Source organism: Pristis pectinata, chromosome 14 (genome assembly GCF_009764475.1).
Source record: "Pristis pectinata isolate sPriPec2 chromosome 14, sPriPec2.1.pri, whole genome shotgun sequence".
Classification (NCBI taxonomy): Eukaryota; Metazoa; Chordata; class Chondrichthyes; order Rhinopristiformes; family Pristidae; genus Pristis; species Pristis pectinata.
Genome location: NC_067418.1, coordinates 49572906 through 49592829, shown reverse-complemented (window position 1 = coordinate 49592829; position 19924 = coordinate 49572906). Strand labels below are relative to the sequence as shown.

Genomic DNA, 19924 nt, shown 5'->3' with positions numbered 1-19924 from the left:
CCTCACCTTGAACCATTGGACAAAACCCTTACCTCAGCAGTCACGGATACTGAAAGAATTTGCTTCAGATTTGATGGATCCAGCTGTAGATTCATTATTTTCTACTTTCACCATTTTCTTTTACATAATTAAACTTCAATGTTAGTTATAGCCTGGTGAGAATAACTTGATGTCAGAAATGATGGTCCGAGCAGAGACAGAGTCGCATCCCCACCCCAGAGTTTCTCCTTGCCTGTCCACAGACATGCTGTTGTTTGATTTCCTTCAGTCACATATAACCGGGGAGGAGAGGATAACGCACCCCTTTTTGCCCTCACATGAACACACCTTGGTCGCACTAATTTGCAGCAGTTTATTCAAAACAAAAAAAATGTCCATAAATACAGTGAAAAAGCTAAAATCACCACTTCACACACAGCTCTCTGTAAATCAGTAAATGGCGAGGATCCCCAGTCTCCACACAGAACCACCTCGTCCAACGGGGCCTCGGCCAGAATCCGACCAGTCGGCAGCTTCTGTCCTACAGAGCTGTGGGACATAGCTGGTGCTCTTGGAGGGGCTTGAAGTAGACAGGGGGCCTCAATCCCTCCTCAGTCTCATGAACATCTCTGAGATCGGAGGGCATGATGAAGAGACAACCCTCCTTGCTGGGAGCTGTGGATTCGGATGTTGCTGAGTGGGGTATCTGTTGCCTTGGGGGGGAGATGTTCCCATCTGGGACCGTGCCCCTCCACTTAATCCCCCGAGAGAGGCCAGTCCGGGTCCTATGTGAGGCTTGTCGAAGAGGTGGGACAGAGCCAGGGCACGGGAGGCAAGAGAGGTCGGTGGGTTTACCGAGCAGGAGCAGGCATTTATTCCATCGCACACAACGGGCTGATGGGGATCCCACCAACCCAGCACTGGACAAGGTGGCAGCTCAGTTCAAGGGAACAGCCAGAAAAACTATATACACACACATACACCCACACCCACACACACACATACACCCACACCCACACACACACCCACACACACACACACACACAAACCCCCGCCACACACACACATTCACAAGACCACACACAACCCACACAGACCCCACACACACCCCACGCCACACAAACCCCCCCCCCCCACACACATTGACAGGACCACAGACCCTCACACAACCCACAAACACCCCAGACATAGATACATGCACACACACCCCACACACACACAGGACCACAGACCCTTATACAACCACACAACCCTATACATACATACACCCCCCACACATACAGATACACATACTCAAATTCACAGGACCACATACGCTCACACACACCCCACACACACATAGACCATCTACACACACATTGACAGGACCACAGACCCTTACACAACCCACACTCCCCAGACACAAATACATGCACACACACCCCACACACACACACACACACACACACACACACACACTGACAGGACCACAGACCCTTATACAACACACGCACCCCCATACACACACACATACACCCCCGCCACACACACAGAAACACACATTCACAGGACCTCACACAACCCCACCCACAACTGCACCCAATCCAACCTGCACGCCATCGTAACCCCACACAGAGCCCCAACACACAACCGCAGACACACCTTCCCAGTAGACAGCCCCACCCGTAACCCCATGCACAGTCCCATCACACAATCCAACCCCATGCATAACCCCACACAATCCACCCACACCCTGACCCATGTACAACCCCACACAATCTGACCCCACTCCACACACAGCACAGAGCAGTAGGTGTGTGTCAGGGCACCGTGCAGAATACCTGCCTCATCACTCAGGGTGGCCTACTGTGAAGTGGGTGGGGTAGCTGGTGGGGGAAACCAGAGGGTGACGGGGAGGAGGGCATCCAAGGCGAATGGGAGCTGGAGGAGAGGGAAAAGAACTAGGCGGGGAGTGGGAGCCGGTGAGGACAGAAAAGGGCAGGGACATCGGGTGTTGGAGGGGATGCGGTGAAGAGTGAGGAAGGAGAGATGGGGAGAGGTGAGGAGGGGAATCGAGGTATGTTGAGGGGAGGAGAGATGGAGGTGTGGGAGGGCAGAGGAAGGGGGAGACATGATGGACTGATGAGCTTCTGTTCCGGGAGGAGCATTTCCCTCGCCCACCCCCCCCCCCCCCCGACGGGCTCCCCGTGACAACGAGCTTTGAGCCGGGGGACGGCGAGGGGCGGCAGGTTTAGCCCGGCAGCAGTGAGGAAGGGTGGGGCGGTGGGGTGCGCGCGTGGGGGGGGGTGGGGGGGGGTTTCGCTTCTCAATGGGGGTAATGTTTCCACTCCCCTCTCCCCATCACCTCGCCGCTGAACTGGTAGGTCAACTTCTTCTTGATCTTCCTCACCTCGCCCGTCTTGCCGTAGTTCCGAAGCGCTCTGGCCATCTTCTGGTAGGTCATTTTCTTCCGGTTGCCCTTTTGCACCCCCCAGCGGTGCGCCAGCACCTCCTTGTGCTTGGAGGAGAACTGGAAGGTGCCCTTGTCCTTATCCACCCACCAGATGCTCTCCTTCATGTCGCCGCTGCGGAGAAGATCCAGGAGGAACTGATAGAGTCGGATCTTCTTCTTGTTCCCTGCCGAGGAAGGGACGCGAGATGAGTATAGGAGGCGACGATGACAACGTCACCCTGAGCTGCCCTCCAATGCGGGCTAGCAGGGATGGCGGTTAGAGCAGAACTGGGCCCCGATTGGTTCGGGAGCCGAGCCAATCGGAACGGGCGGTGAATGAGCCAATGAGTTGACAGCGGGGGCGGCGTGAGAAGGGCGGCGTGTCTCGGGCGGGTGGTAAGTTGTTCGAGAGGCTGAGGACCTCACTGTCCTCCAGTGGCTCTTCAACACTGCTCATCTTTCAGATCAACAACACGTCATCGGAGCGTTCTTTTTTTTTGAAGTTTTATTTACAGCGTGGTAACAGGCCCTTCCGGCCCAACGAGTCCGCACCACCCATTTTAAACCCAAATTAACAGACCCGTACTTCTGACAAAGGGCCTTCAACCCAGACCGTTAACCCTGTTTCTCTCCCCACAGATGTTGCCTGACCTACTGGGTATCTCAGCACTTTCTGCTTTTATCTCAGATTTTCAGCATCTGCAGTTTTGTTCTCCATCTCTCTGATGCCATTTGGTTCTACGGCGGTCTGGGGTACCTGGCATCTTCTCTGTGTTAGCTGCCCCAATATTGGCAGCCCAGCCTTCAGCTGACAAGGCTCTGGGTTCTGAACTTTCCTCCCCAACCCTCAACTTGTGAAGGGTTACATTTTGGTGAGTTAAAGCAGGGCAGGGCTTTACACAGTGAATGGCGGGGGCTGAGGAACAAAGAAGGCACAGGTACATAGTTCCGTGAATGTGGCGTCACAGGGTGACGAAGAGGCTTGCCTTTGTCGGTCAGGGTATTGAGTACAGGAGTTGGGACGTCGTGATACAGCTGTACAAGTCGTGAATGCGATTCTCATCTGAAGTGTGTGTGCATTTAGCGGGTGTTAGTTAGCGTTATTGCTGTAGTTCTGTAGTTTGCATTGTTTTTCTTCTACTTTCTTGTATTAGTTGTAGTAGTCCTGACACTGGATGTCGTTTTGTAGTGCTTTTAACAAATAAATGTTTGTAAAATAAAAAACAAACTGTACAAGTCGTTAGTAAGACCATGCTTGGAATATTGTGTGCATTTCTGGTTGCCCAGCTATAGGAAGGATGTGATTAAGCTGGAGAGAACACAGAAAAGATTCAGGAGGATTTTACCGGAGTGTTTGAGTTGTAAGGAGAGACTGGACAGGCTGGGGCTTTCTCTTCCTTTAGCGCAGGAGACTGGGGGGTGACCTTATAGAGGTTTATAAAATCATGAGGGAGTAGATGAGGTGGACGGTCACAGTATTAGGATAGGGGAGTGTAAAACGAGAGGGCATGGATTTAAGGTGAGAGGGGAAAGATTTAAAGGGGATCTGAGGGGCAAATTTTTCACACAGAGGGTGGTGGGTGTATGGAACAAGCTGCCAGAGGCGGGTACAATTACAATGTATGGGCCAAATGCAGGCACATGAGACTAGCCCACATAGGCAGCTTGGTTGGCATGGACGAGTTGGGCTGAAGGGCCTGTTTCCATGCTGTATGACTCTATGTCATTTATAATTCTGGTGTTGAATGTTTATTTCGTGATGGCGACGTAGTCAAACAGTATGGGGAGGAAGGGGAGAGGGAGGTTGTGGGAACAAGGGCTGGCTTTGGTCAGTATGAACGAGTTGGGCCTCAGTTTCTGTGCTGTGTAACTCCGTGACTCTGTACCTCCTCACCTCTCCTTCCTCCTCCAGGATCTACCTTTCCCCCGAGCTGTTGGTCACTTACCCTAACCTCTCCTCTTGTGGCTAAGCGTTGAAGTCTGCCATGGTTCACTCTTGTGAAGCACTTTCAGATGCACTGTGACTTTCCCCCCCTCGTTTTTGTCCACTCCCCCACTAACACCGCCTTCCTGCTCACGTCCTCGCCTCTGCTTCCCCCCTCTTCCTAATCCCGGCATTCCTGCTTTTACTGCCCTTCGTTCCGCCCCCCCCCCCACACACTGCTCCGCGCTCTCTCCTACGCCGTGCCGGCTTGTACTTGCCTGATTCTGCTCCGACCATCTGAGAAGTGGGCTCGGCGGTCTCTGTCTCCCCGTCGGACACCTCCAGCGGCGGGCTGTGCCTCTCCAGGTCCTCCTCGTCAGAACTGCGCTCGGCCGAGTGCGTGTACTGTGGGCACCAGTGCGATATGTAGGGCACCTGGGTCAGAGAGGGCAGTCGTCACAAGGAGGCACCTCCAGACATCACTGAGTGTGGGATGTGACCCAGTGTCCGACCTACACAGCAACTACAGAACACCTCTAACGTGGGAGAACTTCTGAAGGTGGTGACTGGGCTGTGTTGTCACCCACAACTAGACAGGGAGACACACAGAGACCTATCAGCTAACAGGTGACAAACACTAGGTCACCGTGACAGGCTTAAGGAGTATTCAAGTCGAATTTATTGTCACGTGCACAAATGCGATGAGGTACAGGTGCAATGAAAAACTTGCTTGCAGCAGCATCACAGGTATGCAGGTACAGACAACACACAGAACATAAATATAAACATAAATTATGCAAGGCAGTGAAGAGAGAGTGAGAGAGAGAGGGAGAAGAAAAGGTCTGTCCAATAATAAGTCGTTAGTGCTAAAAACATATGGAGACAAGTCCAGAGTAGTGCAAGAGGTGGTCCATAGTGTTCCCGTTGCTGAGGTAGGGTTAGGGTTGTGCGGGATGGTTCAAGAAGCTGTAGGGAAGTAGTGTGGGACTTCAGGCTTCTGTACCTTCTGCCTGACGGTAGCAGCGAGGAGAGGGCATGACCCAGATGGTGGGGGATCCTCGATGACAGATGCCGCCTTCTTGAGGCTGGGCCTTCTGTAGATGCTGTAAGTGGTGGGGAGGGCTGTGCCCGTGATGGACCGGGCTGTGTCCACTGTGACGTGGCCCCCTCTGCATTGGAGGAACAAAGTGCAGATTGTGCACCCACTTTGCAGAACTTCATCGTTACCTGCCGCTTCCATTCCCCATTCTACCTCGCACGGTAGCGTAGCGGTTAGCGTAACTCTAGTACAAGCGACCTGGGTTCAATTCTGGCCGCTGTCTGTAAGGAGTTTGTACGTTCTCCCCGTGTGTCTGCGTGGGTTTCCTCCGGGTGCTCCGGTTTCCTTCCACATTCCAAAGACGTACGGGTTAGGAAGTTGTGGGCGTGCTATGCTGGCACCGGAAGAGTGGCAACACTTGTGGGCTGAACCCCCAGCACATTCTCAGTAACGCAAAAAGATGCATTTCACTGTGTGTTTCGATGTACATGTGACTAATAAATAACTACCTATCTATCTATCGGTGGCTTCCTGACCTGCTCCAGTGAAGAGCAACGTCAGCTTGGGCAGCAGCACCTCACCTTCCGCCTGGCATGCCACAGCAGCTCTCGGGAGCCAACATCGCATTCAACAATTTCAGATAGCCAGCCGTTCCAGTTCGTGTCAGAGCCGCTGGTTCTGACGGAAGGTCATCAACCTGTAACTTTACCTGTAACTTATTGTCAATGCTGCCTGATGCATTGGGCTTTTCTAGTATTCTTTAGAATCATACAGCACGGAAACAGGCCCCCCGACAAATACATAATGTACCTGCCCCTCGGCAGGTACGTTGGGGACATTTAAGAGACTCTTAGATAGACCCATGAATGATAGAGAAATGGAGGGCTATGTGGGAGGGAAGGGTTAGATGGATCTTAGAGCAGGACAAAATGTCGGCACAACATTGTGGGCTGAAAGGCCTGTACTGTGCTGTAATGTTCAATGTTCTATGACACGTCGAGTCCTCACCCACTGGTAACCACCCATTTACACTACACTAACCTATTTTTTACTCTCCCCACCTCTCTCCACTCCCTGCACCCAGCCACACCTAGGCTGGTGAATAATTAAGCTACCAACCCGCACACCTTTGGGACGTGGGAGGAGATCGGAGCACCCGGGGGGGGGGAGCCCATGCGGGTCACGGGGAGGACATGCAGACTCTGCACAGACAGCGCCTGGAGGTCAGCATCGAACCTGGCTCTCTGGATCATTCGGTCTCTGGGACTCCACCCTATAGCAGACATTCCCATTGTCCTCATGGCCCTGCACCATTCTCTCTGCTTCTCTCTCCACAGAAGCCGCTTGGTCTGCAAGCAACACTGTCCGGGAGCAACAGGACTGGCAGACACAGTCTCTAAGGAATGGCTGGCATGCTCCCTCCGACACACGTGCTGGAAACAATGGGGAATTGCGTCTTGGTTAAGTCTATGAAGTTGCTGAAAGGCAAGGCTGCAGTGGTGGGATACATCCTGGGGTCCTTAGGGAGAATATTCCTGGAATTTCAGTGTTTCACTGTGGGTGGACGTGTGTCAGAGGACATTCAGAGGGTCATATTGAAAAAGGTAAAGCAACATGGGAACCCCACTAAATTTGGATGGGCAATAATTGATTCAAAGTGAGTTGAAGATGTTATGTAGAACATACAACAGTACAGCACAAGAACAGGCCCTTTGGCCCACAGTGTCCATGCCGAACACAATGCCGAATTAAACTAAATCCCTTCTGCCCACACATGATCTCTGCATATTCATGTGTCTAACAGCCTCTTAAGTGTCGCTATTGTATCTGCCTCCACCCCCACCCCTGGCAGCACGTTCCAGGCACCCACCACTCTCTGTGTAAAAAAAAACTTGCCCTGCACATCTCCTTTAAACTTCCCCCCTCTCACCTTCAATGCATGCCCTCTACCCTGGGAGCAAGATTCTGACTGTCTATACCTTTCATAATTTTACATAGTTCTATCAGGTCTCCCCTCAGCCTCTGCCGCTCCAGAGAAAACAACCCAAGTCTGTCCAACCTCTCCTGATAGCTCATACCCTCTCATCCAGGCAGCATCCTGGTGAACCTCTTCTGCACCCTCTCCAAAGCTCCCACACCCTCCCTGTAATGGGGCGACCAGAATTGCACGCAATACTCCAAATAGGGCCTGACCGGAGTTTTATAAAGCTGCATCGTGACTTTCTGACATCCTCAGTGCTGCGGCTAATAAAGGCAAGTGTGCCATATGCCTTCTTTACCACCCTATCTACTTGCGTGGCCACTTTCAGTGAGCTGTGGACTTGGACCCCAAGATCCGTCTGTACATCAATGGTGTCAAGAGTCCTGCCATTAAGTGTGTACTTTCCCCTGACATTGGAACTCCCAAAATGCAACACCTTGCACTTGCTGGGATTAAACTCCAGCTGCATGTTACTGCAATTTTTTTTTGCTGCACTACTTATTTATTTTGTAATTTATGGTTATTTCATGTCTTTGCACTGTACTGCTGCCGCAGAACAACAAATTTCAGACATACCAGTGACAATAAAAATTGGTTCTGATAAACAGATTGTGGCAGACACAGGAGGTGAGGGGAGTGTGCTGGGTGGAGGATGTACAGATGACAAACACAACGACGCTGGAGGAACTCAGCAGGCTGGGCAGCATCCGCGGAGAAAAGCAGGAGGTCAACGTTTCGGGAGGACGCACAGACTTCTAAGTTGCTTTTTGACACGTTGGCAGATGGAAAATGCCTAGGTAGGGGGCCGTTGCAATGAGACGGATAACCAGAAATTGGACTGGTGGGGGAAGGGGGGGGTGGGGGGCGGAAATCTGAGCGTTTACAGGGAGCTGGTCAGAGTGAGTGGGTGGGCGTACAACATGTTGCACAGGGCCTCTGTACCAAGCATGTGTTCAGGAAATGAAACCAAATTGGAGGCATAGGTACTACGTCTCCAGAAGACCAAGAGAAACTGCGAGGGGGTATTGATAAGGTAGGGGGGGTTGGTTAAAAATTGACCCGATTCAATGACCACCGGGAGTATGCTCTGATGGAAACAGGCTTGTTACTGAGGGTGGACCAAGGGCTATGGACAGCTGGGCCAATGAATCTGGAAGAAAACGTAGAATTCTATGTTTTATTTCAAGTGATGCAGAATTTTAAAAATAAGGACAAAGTAATGAACCTGCATAAAATCATAGGTGTAGTGCACTGTACTGGGCTGCTTATTGTAGGAAAGGGTGACACAGTGGCACATCTAGTAGAGCCACTTGCCTCACAGCTCCAGAGACCCGGGTTCGATCCTGGCCTCCAGTGCTGTCTGTGTGGAGTTTGCACTTTCGAACTTTATTTATACAGCACGGTAACAGGCCCTTCCGAACCAAACGAGCCCGCGCTGCCCAATTACACCCACGTTAACCCGCTAAGCCCGCACATCTTTGGAACGTGGGAGGAAACCGGAGCACTCAGAGGGAACCCACGCACACACACGGGGAGAATATACAAACTCCTTACAGACAGTGGCGGGAATTGAACCCGGGTCGCCGGGCGCTGTGACAGCATCGCGCCAACTGCTACGCTCCCCACGACCGCGTGGGTTTCCCTCGGGTGCTCCGGTTTCCTCCAGCGTCCCTAAGATGTGCAGGTCAATAGGTTAGTTGGCCATCGTAAATTGCCCCTAGCGTGTAGGTGAGTGGTAGAATGTGGGAGGAGTTCATAGAGTCATACAGCACAGAAAGAGGCCATTCAGGCCAACTGGTCGATGCAGACCGACATGCCCCATCAAAGCTAGACCCATTTGCCAGCATTTGGCCCATAACCTTCTAAACCCAGGTACCATCCTTTCCAATCCAATTAACAACTTTTAAAAGACAGTTGATGGGGATGTGGGTCAGTAAAAATGGGATCAGTTACGGCATTAGTGTAAATGGGATCTTGTTGGTCAGTACAATCTCAGTGGGCCGAAGGGCCTGTTTCTGCCCTGCATTCTTCCATGACTGAAAGCAACGGTAGGGAAGAGGATCGCTCAGCTGCTGTCTGGCATGGGGAGACAAACAGAGCCTTGTCCCGATAAACAGCGCCGAGAGTCGCGAGGCGGTGAGGGTAGCTGAGAGGACAGCGGTAAGTCTGATTAAACTGCTTGTTGTTGCGGGTGGCAGAGGATAATTCGGCCTGGACTGTGTTGCAACGTCGGTATTTCACAGACGTGTTCCAAAAAAATGTGAGCGGGGGAAACATTTTTTTAACCGTTGGTGAGCACTTCCTGGGCTCTGCAATGTCCTGGGCTCGGTATGAGCTGCAACACTTCCTGACCTTGGGCAATTTTACAGTTACTGAAGGAAGTGCCTACCCTCCTCAATCCCACTCCTGCCTCTCACCCAGCGCAGCAGTGAAAGACTCCAGCAGCTTGAACCCACCATTCCTGCTCAACCATTCACTCCGAACGCTGCACCAGAGGTGTACACTCAGTAACCCGGGAGTGGGGAGGAGTTTAGTCTCCAGCACTGAGGGAGGGGTCTGTTCATGACGGAATAGCCTGTGTCCTACCTGGGGAGTGGCGAAGCTGGCGGTTGCCGGGGGCTGAGTCTTGGTATAGTGGGCGGCCGTGTTGATGCGGTTGCTGGCGACGGGCAGGGACTCCAGGTTGTGCAGTTGTTGGATCTCCATGTGGCGGTACAGCTGTTGCAGCTGCGGCGGCTGCACATTCTGCAGCTCGGTGAAGTGACTGTCTGCAAAGGGCTCCAGGTCTCGGTAGAAGTGGGTGCCGGAGTCCTCCCAGAAGTGGTCAGCCACTGCTCGAGAGAGAGAGGGAGAGAGAGAGTGGGGGGGGGGGGGTCACTGACTATATAAAAGCTAACTGGAAATGTAAGGGTTAACGGTGTGTAGCTATTTCATAGAACATAGAACAGTACAGCACAATACAGGCCCTTCGGCCCTTAATGTTGTGCCGACCTTTAAACCTCGCCTAAGACTATCTAACCCCTTCCTCCCACATATCCCTCTATTTTAAATTCCTCCATATGCTTATCTAATAATCTCTTGAATCTGACCAACGTACCTGCCTCCACCACTGCCTCAGGCAGCGCATTCCACGCCCCAACCACTCTCTGGGTAAAAAACCTCCCTCTGATATCTCCCTTGAACTTCCCACCCATTACTTTAAAGCCATGCCCTCTTGTATTGAGCATTGGTGCCCTGGGAAAGAGGCGCTGGCTGTCCACTCTATCTATTCCTCTTAATATTTTGTACACCTCTATCATGTCTCCTCTCATCCTCCTTCTCTCCAGAGAGTAAAGCCCTAGCTCCCTTAGTCTCTCCTCATAATCCATACTCTCTAAACCAGGCAACATCCTGCTAAATCTCCTCTGCACCCTTTCCAATACTTCCACATCCTTCCTATAATGAGGCGACCGGAACTGGACACAGTACTCTAAGTAAATAGAGTATACTCTTATTTCTTCAACCATGGCGTGATATTGCTTCAGCAATGGTGTGACTATAGTTATGACTGCAAGTTGTGCAGGTGCTGGTGAGAAACAAGGAAGTGCTTAACATAGAAACATAGAAAACCTACAGCACAATTTAGGCCCTTCAGCCCACAAAGCTGTGCCGAATATGTCCCTACCTTAGAAATTACAAGGCTTACTCGTAGCCCTCTATTTTTCTCAGCTCCATGTACCTATCCAAAAGTCTCTTAAAAGACCCTATCGTATCCACTTAAGGCATATCTTGTTTTGCTAAAAGTTTGCTGTAAGCAACTGCCCTGGTACGTGTAGTTTCCCACGTAGGCTTCTTTAGATTAAGTATAAAAGGAGGGACACAAACATGTAAATCTCTGAGTGGGGTCAGTACAGAGCACGGGTTACACTGTTTACTCTTTCTCTGTATCCCTCACTCCCACTAGCATTAAATAGTAAAGCACTAATTGTACGCTCCGTGGTTCTGCTGTTGTCTGCTTTATTACAGCGCAGACCGACTTTCACAACTACACACCGAGAGACCACGCGGGATGGGGCAGGGAGGGTGCGAGAGGTGGAGGGAGCGTGGCGGAGAGGAAGGGTGGGACACAGTGAGGTGGGAGGGGGGTCAGGGAGGAGGTGGACGGATGGGGGATGTGGGAGGGGGGTCAGGGAGGAGGTGGAAGGATGGGGGATGTGGGAGGGGGGTCAGGGAGGAGGTGGACGGATGGGGGATGTGGGAGGGGGATCAGGGAGGAGGTGGACGGATGGGGGATGTGGGAGGGGGGTCAGGGAGGAGGTGGACGGATGGGGGATGTGGGAGGGGGGTCAGGGAGGAGGTGGACGGATGGGGGATGTGGGAGGGGGGTCAGGGAGGAGGTGGACGGATGGGGGATGTGGGAGGGGGGTCAGGGAGGAGGTGGAACGGATGGGGGATGTGGGAGGGGGGTCAGGGAGGAGGTGGACGGATGGGGGATGTGGGAGGGGGGTCAGGGAGGAGGTGGACGGATGGGGGATGTGGGAGGGGGAGAAAGTGACGAAGAACGACGGGGGAGGGGGGAGAAGGGGAGTGTGTCAGAATGACTGAAGCGAACCAAGAGAGGGTGGGAGGGTAGGGCTGAGGGAGAAACTAAAGGGAAGGGAGGGACGCTAGGGAAGAAAGCCTTGGGTATGTATGTTATCTTTCATAGCCACAGCAAGTCCCAAAGCAGTCACAGTCCGAGAGCTGATCCTTCAGTCTGGTCACTTGCAATGAGGGCAGAGAGAGAGAAGGGTGGTGGTGGGTTAAACAGAGAAGTCATGCTTGGGGAAAAGAGTGGGAGAGATGAAGAGGGAGTGGGAGGGAGTGCCGGTGGGGAATGAGAGAAGGTGTGGGGAGTGAAAGGGGGGGGGGGGGGGAATCAATGCAGCAGAAGAGAGACAGGTACAGTGCAGAGCGGGAGAGAGATAATAAGGGTGGGCACGGCAGTGTAGTGGTTAGTGTGACGCTATTACAGCGCCAGCGAACCGGGTTCAATTCCCACCGCTGCTGTACATGTGACTAATGAAGACATCTTAGCTTAGCTTATCTTAGTTTAAGGAGTTTGTATGTTCTCCCCGTGCGTCTGCGTGGGTTTCCTCCGGGTGCTCCGGTTTCCTCCCACATTCCAGAGACGTACGGGTTAGGAAGTTGTGGGCCTGCTATGTTGGTGCCGGAAGTGTGGCGACACTTGCGGGCTGCCTTCCAGAACACTCTACGCTAAAGATGCTTCACTGTGTGTTTTGATGTACATGTGACTGATAAAGAGATCTTATCTTATAAGATCAAATTTAAGTTACTGCTGCATCTATCGAAGAGCCTTTTTATTCACAGGTTTCGTTTATCACCAGCTTAAGTTCCACAGTGAACATGGTGAGATTTGAACCTCTCTCTGGCTTCCCAGTCCAGTGACCACTCTGTGCCTTGTTTACGTGCTCTGTCCTTCCGACCTGGTTTGCTCTTCACTTTTGATCTGCACTGAACTTGCCCCTTGAACCTGCCCCACCTCTCCATAAGATCACGGCTGATCTGATCTCCGGATTCAACTCTACAGTCCTGCCTGATCTCTTTGAGCATTAGTGCCCCTTTGTGGTTCAAAATACCCACCCCAGCCTTGACGTGTTTAATGACTCAGCATTGCAGCTGCCTCGGCTAGAGAATTCCAGACATTCACAACTCTAGTGACGGAATTCCTCCTCATCTCAGTCTGAAATGGGTGACCCTTTATCTTGAGACAGTGCCCCTTCCTTCCGGATTCCCCATTCCAGCAAAACACCTTCACAGCGTCGACCTGCTCGAACCCTCAGTAAGTTGCACTGTGAACACTTCTCAATCTTCAACGGTCCTGACACATGGGCTGAACCTGTTCAACCTCTTCTCAGTGCCTCGTATCCTTTAGAGGGTGAACCCACAAAAGGCAACTGGTCCAGACGGTGTACCTGGCCGGTTACTAAAGATCTGTGTGGACCAACAGGCTGGAGTATTTCCTCTCACTTCTGCGGTCTGAGTTTCCCATCTGCTTCAAAAAGGCATCTATTGTGCCGGTGCCCAAGAGGAGCGTGGTGACCTGCCTCATTGACTACAGTCCGATAGCACTTACAACAACTGCAATGAGGTGCTTCGAGAGGTTGATTATGGCGTGAGTCAGCTCCTGCCTCAGAGATGAGCTGGATCCGCTCCAATTTGCCTCCCGCAACAACAGGTCGACAGCGGATGTGATTTCTCTGGCTCTTCGCTCTGTTCTGGACCATCTGGACAACAGGAGCACGTATGTCGGGCTGCTGTTCACCGACCACAGCTCGGCATTCGACAATCTTCCCATCCAAACTCATCATCAAGCTTCAAGACCTGGGCCTCTGAACCTCCCTCTGCAACTGGATCCTCAACTTCCTCATCGGCAGACCTCAGTCAGGGAGGATCGGTGACAACATCTCCTCCTCGCTGACCACCAACACAGGTGTACTTCAGGGCTGCGTGCTTAGCCCCTGCTCTACTCCCTGTAAACATGTGACTGTGTGGCTTAGCACAGCTCCGAATGGCATATACAAATTTGCCGTGACATCACTGTTGTTGGATGAATCACAGGTGGCGATGAGTCAGCATACAAGAGCGAGGTAGGACACCTGGTTGAGTGGTGCCAGAACAACAACCTCTCGCTCAACGTCAGTAAAACTAAAGAGCTGATGGTTGACTTCAGGAAGGGGAAGGAGGGTGAACATGCCCCAGTCTACATTGGTGGATCGGCTGCAGAGAGGGTCAGCAGCTTTAAATTCCTGGGCATTAACATATTGGATGACCTGTCCTGGGCCCAGCATATAGATGCATTCATAAGGGAGGCACCTTTACTTTCTCAGAAGGTGAAGGAGGTTCGGTTTGTCACCGAACACTCTAACAAACTTCTACAGATGTACTGTTGAAAGTATCCTGACTGGTTGCATCACGGTCTGGTGCGGCAATTCGAATGTGCAGGAACGTAAGAAGCTGCAGAGATTAGTGGACTCAGCCCAATACACCACGGGCACATCCCTCCCCACCATCGGTGGTATCTACAGGAGGCGCTGCCTCAAGAAGGCAACATCCATCATCAAAGATCCCCACCATCCAGGCCGTGCCATCTTCTCGCAGCTCCCATCGGGCAGGAGGTACAGAAGCCTGAAGTCCCCACACCACCAGGTTCAGGAACAGCAACTTCCCTTCAACCATTTTGTTCTTGAAGCAATTGGCACAACCCTAATCACTACCTCAGTATAACAACACTATCACCACTTTGATCACTTTGCACTAAAATGAACGTCTTTTTGTTCTAATTGTGTTCTTTGTTGTAAAAATTGTCTATAATTTATGTTTAATTTATGTTTTTCTTGTGAATGTTGCGTATTTGATGCTATGTGCCTGTGATGCTGCTACAAGTAAGTTTTTCATTGCACCTGTGCACACATGGACTTGCGCACGTGACCATAAACTCCACTTGGACTTTGTTTATCAGGAATCATTCTAGAGAAGCTCTTGCACTGCCTCTAAGAAAAGTACATCCTTCCTGACGCAGGCCAACTTTGTGTGTATGAGGACAGCTGATCCCAAGTTAGACTAACGTTTCCAGACTCGTACAACATCGAGAATCAAAGAAGCAAATCAAAATGCAGGTGCGATATTTCTGAAATAAAAGCACTAAGTGCTGGAAAAACTCAACAGGTCAGGCAGTTTCTGAGGAGCGAGGAGCAGTGAGGAACACAAGACCTGCAGTGAGGTCCGGAGGGAGAGGTGGAAAGGAGGGAGAGGGGGAGAGAGAGAGAGATTGGGGGATGGGGAAGAAAGAGTGAAAGAGAGAGAGAGAGAGGAAAGGGAAAGATGAAGAAGAGCATTTCTATCTCCATGGGTGCTCCACGACCTGATGAGTATTTCTAGTGTCTCTTGTTTTTTTACAGACTGACTTCAACAATTTCAGATAACCAGCCATTCCAGTTTGTGTTAGAACCGGTCAGTTCCGTAGCATGAGCAGGGAATGTCGAGGGTGGGTCAGGCAGTCTCTGTGGGGAGGGGGCAGAGGTTGCCATTTCAGATCGACCTCTCATGGTGGGAGGAGGTCATTGGCTCAGTTTCCCTGATTGGTTTTGGCATTTTCTATTCATGTTTCTGATCTCCAGCGTCTTCCCCCCCCCCCACCTCCCCTCCCCCCCACAGTCTCCAGCCTCAGGCCCCAAGCCCATACACTGTAGTAGTGTAGCGGTCAGCGTGACACTATTACAGCGCCAGCGACACGGGTTCAATTCCCGCCGCTGTCTGTAAGGAGTTTGTACGTTCTCCCCGTGTGTCTGCGTGGGTTTCCTCCGGGTGCTCCGGTTTCCTCCCACATTCCAAAGACGTACGGGTTAGGAAGTTGTGGGCGTGCTATGTTGGCGCCGGAAGCGTGGTGACACTTGCGGGCTGCCCCCAGAACACTCGACGCAAAAAGATACATTTCACTGTGTGTTTCGATGTACATGCGACTAATGAAGGTATCTTATTTTATCTTATCTCTTATTGGTCTATCCCCTGCCCAAGATCCACAGCTGGACGACCCCTGTGCAGACCCGTTGTTCCAGCCTGCTCTTGTCCCTAATTCTTCCTACCTTGACTCCATCCTTTCTGCCCTGCTCAGTCATTTATATCTGCGACACCTCAGATGCCCCCTGCCACTTTGAGTTGCCCAACTGGCTCACTTCCGCGATGGACGTCCAATCCCTCGACACCCCCATCCCACACCAGGATGGTCTGAGGGCCCTCTGCTTCTCAGTGAATATTTCTCTTCAGTTTTTACTGTGGAGAAGATCTTGGAAGCTACGGAATTGAGGCAAATGACTTGCAATGTTCTGGTCCACATTCCAATCACCAAAGACAAGGTATTGGCAGTCCTGAAGCATATTAAAATAGATAAATCCCCAAGGCCTGACCAAGTGAATCCTTGGACCTTGTAGGAAGCTAGGGGGGAAATTGCGAAGGCCCTTGCAGAGATAGTTGCTTCATCTTTAGAACATAGAACACCACAGCACAGTACAGGCCCTTCGGCCCACAATGTTGTGCCGACATTTTATCCTTCTCTAAGATCTATCTAACCCTTCCCTCTCACATAGCTCCCCATTTCTCTATCATTCATGTGTCTGTCTAAGAGTCTCTTAACTGTCCCTAATATATCTAGCCCCACAACCTCTGCCTGCAGTGCGTTCCATGCACCCACCACTCTCTGTGTAAAAAACTTACCCTTGATATCCCCCTTATATCTTCCTCCAATCACCTTAAAATTATGCCCCCTTGTGTTAGCCATTCTTGCCCTGCAGAAAAGTCTCTGACTGTCCACTCGATCTGTGCCTCTTATCTTGTACACCTCTATCAAGTCGCCTCTCATCCTCCTTCTCTCCAAAGAGAAAAGCCCCAGCTCACTCAACCTATCCTCATAAGACATGCTCTCCAATCCAGGCAGCATCCTGGGCAGGCACGGTAGTGTAATGGTTAGCATAACACTTTACAGCGTCAGCGACCCGGGTTCAATTCCGGCCGCTGTCTGTAAGGAGTTTGTAATTTCTCCCCGTGTCTGCATGGGTTTCCTCCGGGTGCTCCGGTTTCCTCCCACAATCCAAAGACGTACGGGTTAGGAAGTTGTGGGCGTTCTATGTTGGCGCCGGAAGTGTGGCGACACTTGCGGGCTGCCCCCAGAACACTCCATACAAAAGATGCATTTCACTGTGTGTTTCAATGTACATGTGACGAACAAAGAAATCTTATTTCCTCTGCACCCTCTCTAAAGCTTCCACATCTTTCCTATAACGAGGCGACCAGCTGCTGGTGAAGTTCCAGAGGACTGGAGGGTGGCTAAAGTTGTTTTGTCTTCTAAGAAAGGCAGCAAAGGCAGGCCAAGGGACTACAGGCCAGTCAGCCTGACATCGGTGGTGGGTATATTACTGGAGGGGATTCCAAGGGACAGGATTTGGATAGACAGGGACTGATTGGGAATACTTATCACGGCTTTGTGTGTGGGAAATTGTGTCTCACATCTGTTAAGAACTCTTCGAAGGGATAACCAAGAGAATTGATGAGGGTAGGGCAGTGGACATTGTCTATGTGGACTTCAGCAAGGCTTCTGACAAGGTCCCTCGTGGAAGGTTAGATCGCGTGGGGGTCCAGGGAGGGCTACTAATTTTCTTGATGGTAGGAAGCAGGGAATGGATGGTGGAAGGTTGTTTCTCGGACTGGAGGCCTGTGACTAGTGGTGTTCCCCAGGGCTCAGTGCTGGGCCCATTGCCGTTTGTTATCTGTATCAATAATTTGGATGAGAATGTACAAGGCAGGGTTAGTAACTTTGTAGATGACACAAAAATAGACATGTTGTAGACAGTGAAGAAGGTTATAACAATTTACAGGGTGATCTTGAACAGCTGGGAAAGTGGGCCGAGGAATGGCAAATGGTGTTCAGTCCAGATAGGTGCCAGGTGTTGCATTTTGGGAAGACAAATCAGGATAGGACATTCGCAGTGAACAGCTGGGCCCTGGGGAGTGTTGTAGAACAGAGGGACCTCGGAGTACAAGTACGTCGTTCCCTGAAAGTGGCGTCGCAGGTGGACAGGGTGGAGAAGGTGCTTGGCACACTGGCCTTCATCAGTCAGGGCACTGAGTATAGAAGTTGGGATGTTATGTTGCATTTATACAAGGCGTTGGTGAGGCCATATCTGGAGTATTGTGTACAGTTTTGTCTACCCTTTCATAGGAAAGATGCCACTAAGCTGGAAAGCGCAATGAAGGTTTACAAGAATGACAAAGATTTACAAAGAAGATTTACTCAAGGTCTTGAGTTATAGGGAAAGGTTGGGCAGGTTGGGACTTTATTCCTTAGCATATTGAGAGGTGACCTTATAGAGGTGTATAAAGCGCATAGAGGTGTACAGAAGGCTTAGATAGTGAAAATGATCGCTGTCTTTTTTCCAGGTAAGGGGAATCAAAAACCAGAGGGCATAGGTTTAAGATGAGAGGGAAAACATTTAAAAGGGACCTGAGGGGCAACTTCTTCACACAGAGGATGGTCAGTATATGGAACAAGCTGTCAGAGGAAGTTGTTGAGGCAGGTACAATAATGACATTTAAAAGGCACTTGGACAGGTACATGGATAGGAAAGGTTTAGAGGGATATGGGCCAAACGCAGGCAACGGGGACTAGCTTAGATGGGAATCTTGGTCGGTATGGACCAATTGGGCTGAAGGGCCTGTTTCTGTGCTGTATGACTTAATGACAACAGTACAGGTGAAAAACACTGTGATGCTGGAGGCACTCAGCAGGCCGGGCAGCATCCGTGGAGAAAAGCAGGCGGTCAATGTTTCGGGTCAGGACCCTTCATCAGGACTGAAGATAGGAAAAGGGGGAAGCCCGATATATAGGAGGGAAAAGCAGAGCAGTGATAGGTGGACAGAAGAGGGGAGGCGGGGTGGGCACAGGGTGGTGATAGGTAGATGCAGGTAAGAGACAGTGATGGGCAGGTGCGGGGGAGGAGGGGAGAGCAGATCCACCGGGGGATGGGTCAAAGGTATGGAGAGAGAGGGGGAAAAAAGAGAGGCTCGGAAATGGAGGAAAAGAAGAGACACAGGTTGGGGGGGGGGGATGTGGGGGTGGGGAGGTTGAGGAGATTACCTAAAGTGGGAGAATTCAATGTTTGTGCCATCAGGCTGCAAGGTTCCAAGACGGAAAATGAGGAGCTGTTCCTCCAGTTTGCGCTTGGAATTCCCCTGGCAGTGGAGGAGGCCGAGGACGGACATATCAGTGACAGTGTGGGAGGAGGGGGTTGAAGTGACCGGCAACGGGGAGATGCAGGTCACGGTTATGGATGGAGCGTCAGGTGCTCTGCGAAACGGTCACCCAGTCTGCGTTGGTCTCACCAATGTAGAGGAGGCCACACTCGGAGCACCGAATGCAGTAGGTGATGTTAAGGGAGGTGCAGGTGAGTCTCTGTCTCACCTGAAAGGACTGTTTGGGTCCCTGGATGGAGGGGATGGAGGTGGTGTAGGGGCAGGTGTTGCACCTGTGGTGGGGGCAGTGTAAAGTCCCCAGGGTGGGAGCGGGATGGGTGGGGGGGAGGAGTGAACTGGGGAGTCGCGGAGAGAGTGGTCCCTGCGAAAGGCAGAATGGGGTGGGGAGGGGAAGATATTCTTGGTGGTGGGGTCCCGTTGGAGATGGCGGAAGTGGCGGAGAATGATGTGTCGGATATGTAGGCTGGTGGGATGAAATGTGAGGACAAGGGGGACCCTGTCCCTGTTGGGTCTGGGTGGGATGGGGGTGGAAAGCGGAGGTGGGGGAAGTGGCAGAGATACGGGTGCGAGGTCTCTCGACCACAGTCGAGGGGAAACCCCGGTTAGAAAAGAAGTTGGACATCTCGGATGTCCTGGAGTGGAGCCTCATCATGGGAGCAGGTACAGCAGAGGCAGAGAAATTGAGAAAAAGGGATCGTGTCTTTGCAAGAGACAGGGTGGGAGGAGCTGTAATCGAGGTCGCTGTGGGTGTCAGTGGGTCAGTAGATAAGGAATCTCCTGAGATGA

The 19924-nt window shown here is 51.5% G+C and overlaps 1 protein-coding gene across 4 annotated transcripts in view; it reads right to left on the bottom strand.

The window, feature by feature from the left end:
• Positions 1 to 337: 337 nt before the first annotated feature.
• LOC127577631 (transcription factor PU.1-like) overlaps positions 338 to 19924 on the bottom strand; it is a 36958-nt gene continuing 17371 nt past the window's right edge. For 3 of the 4 annotated variants that reach the window (XM_052028972.1, XM_052028970.1, XM_052028969.1), the window contains exons 3-6: positions 9941 to 10185; positions 8909 to 9025; positions 4613 to 4769; positions 338 to 2595 (exon numbers count right to left, since the gene is read on the bottom strand). In XM_052028972.1, coding sequence (XP_051884932.1) covers positions 2285 to 2595; positions 4613 to 4769; positions 8909 to 9025; positions 9941 to 10060 — 705 coding nt within the window. In that variant the 5' untranslated portion in view covers positions 10061 to 10185 and the 3' untranslated portion in view covers positions 338 to 2284. The remainder of the gene's footprint in view (positions 2596 to 4612; positions 4770 to 8908; positions 9026 to 9940; positions 10186 to 19924) is intronic. The other variant, XM_052028971.1, reaches the window with a different exon arrangement.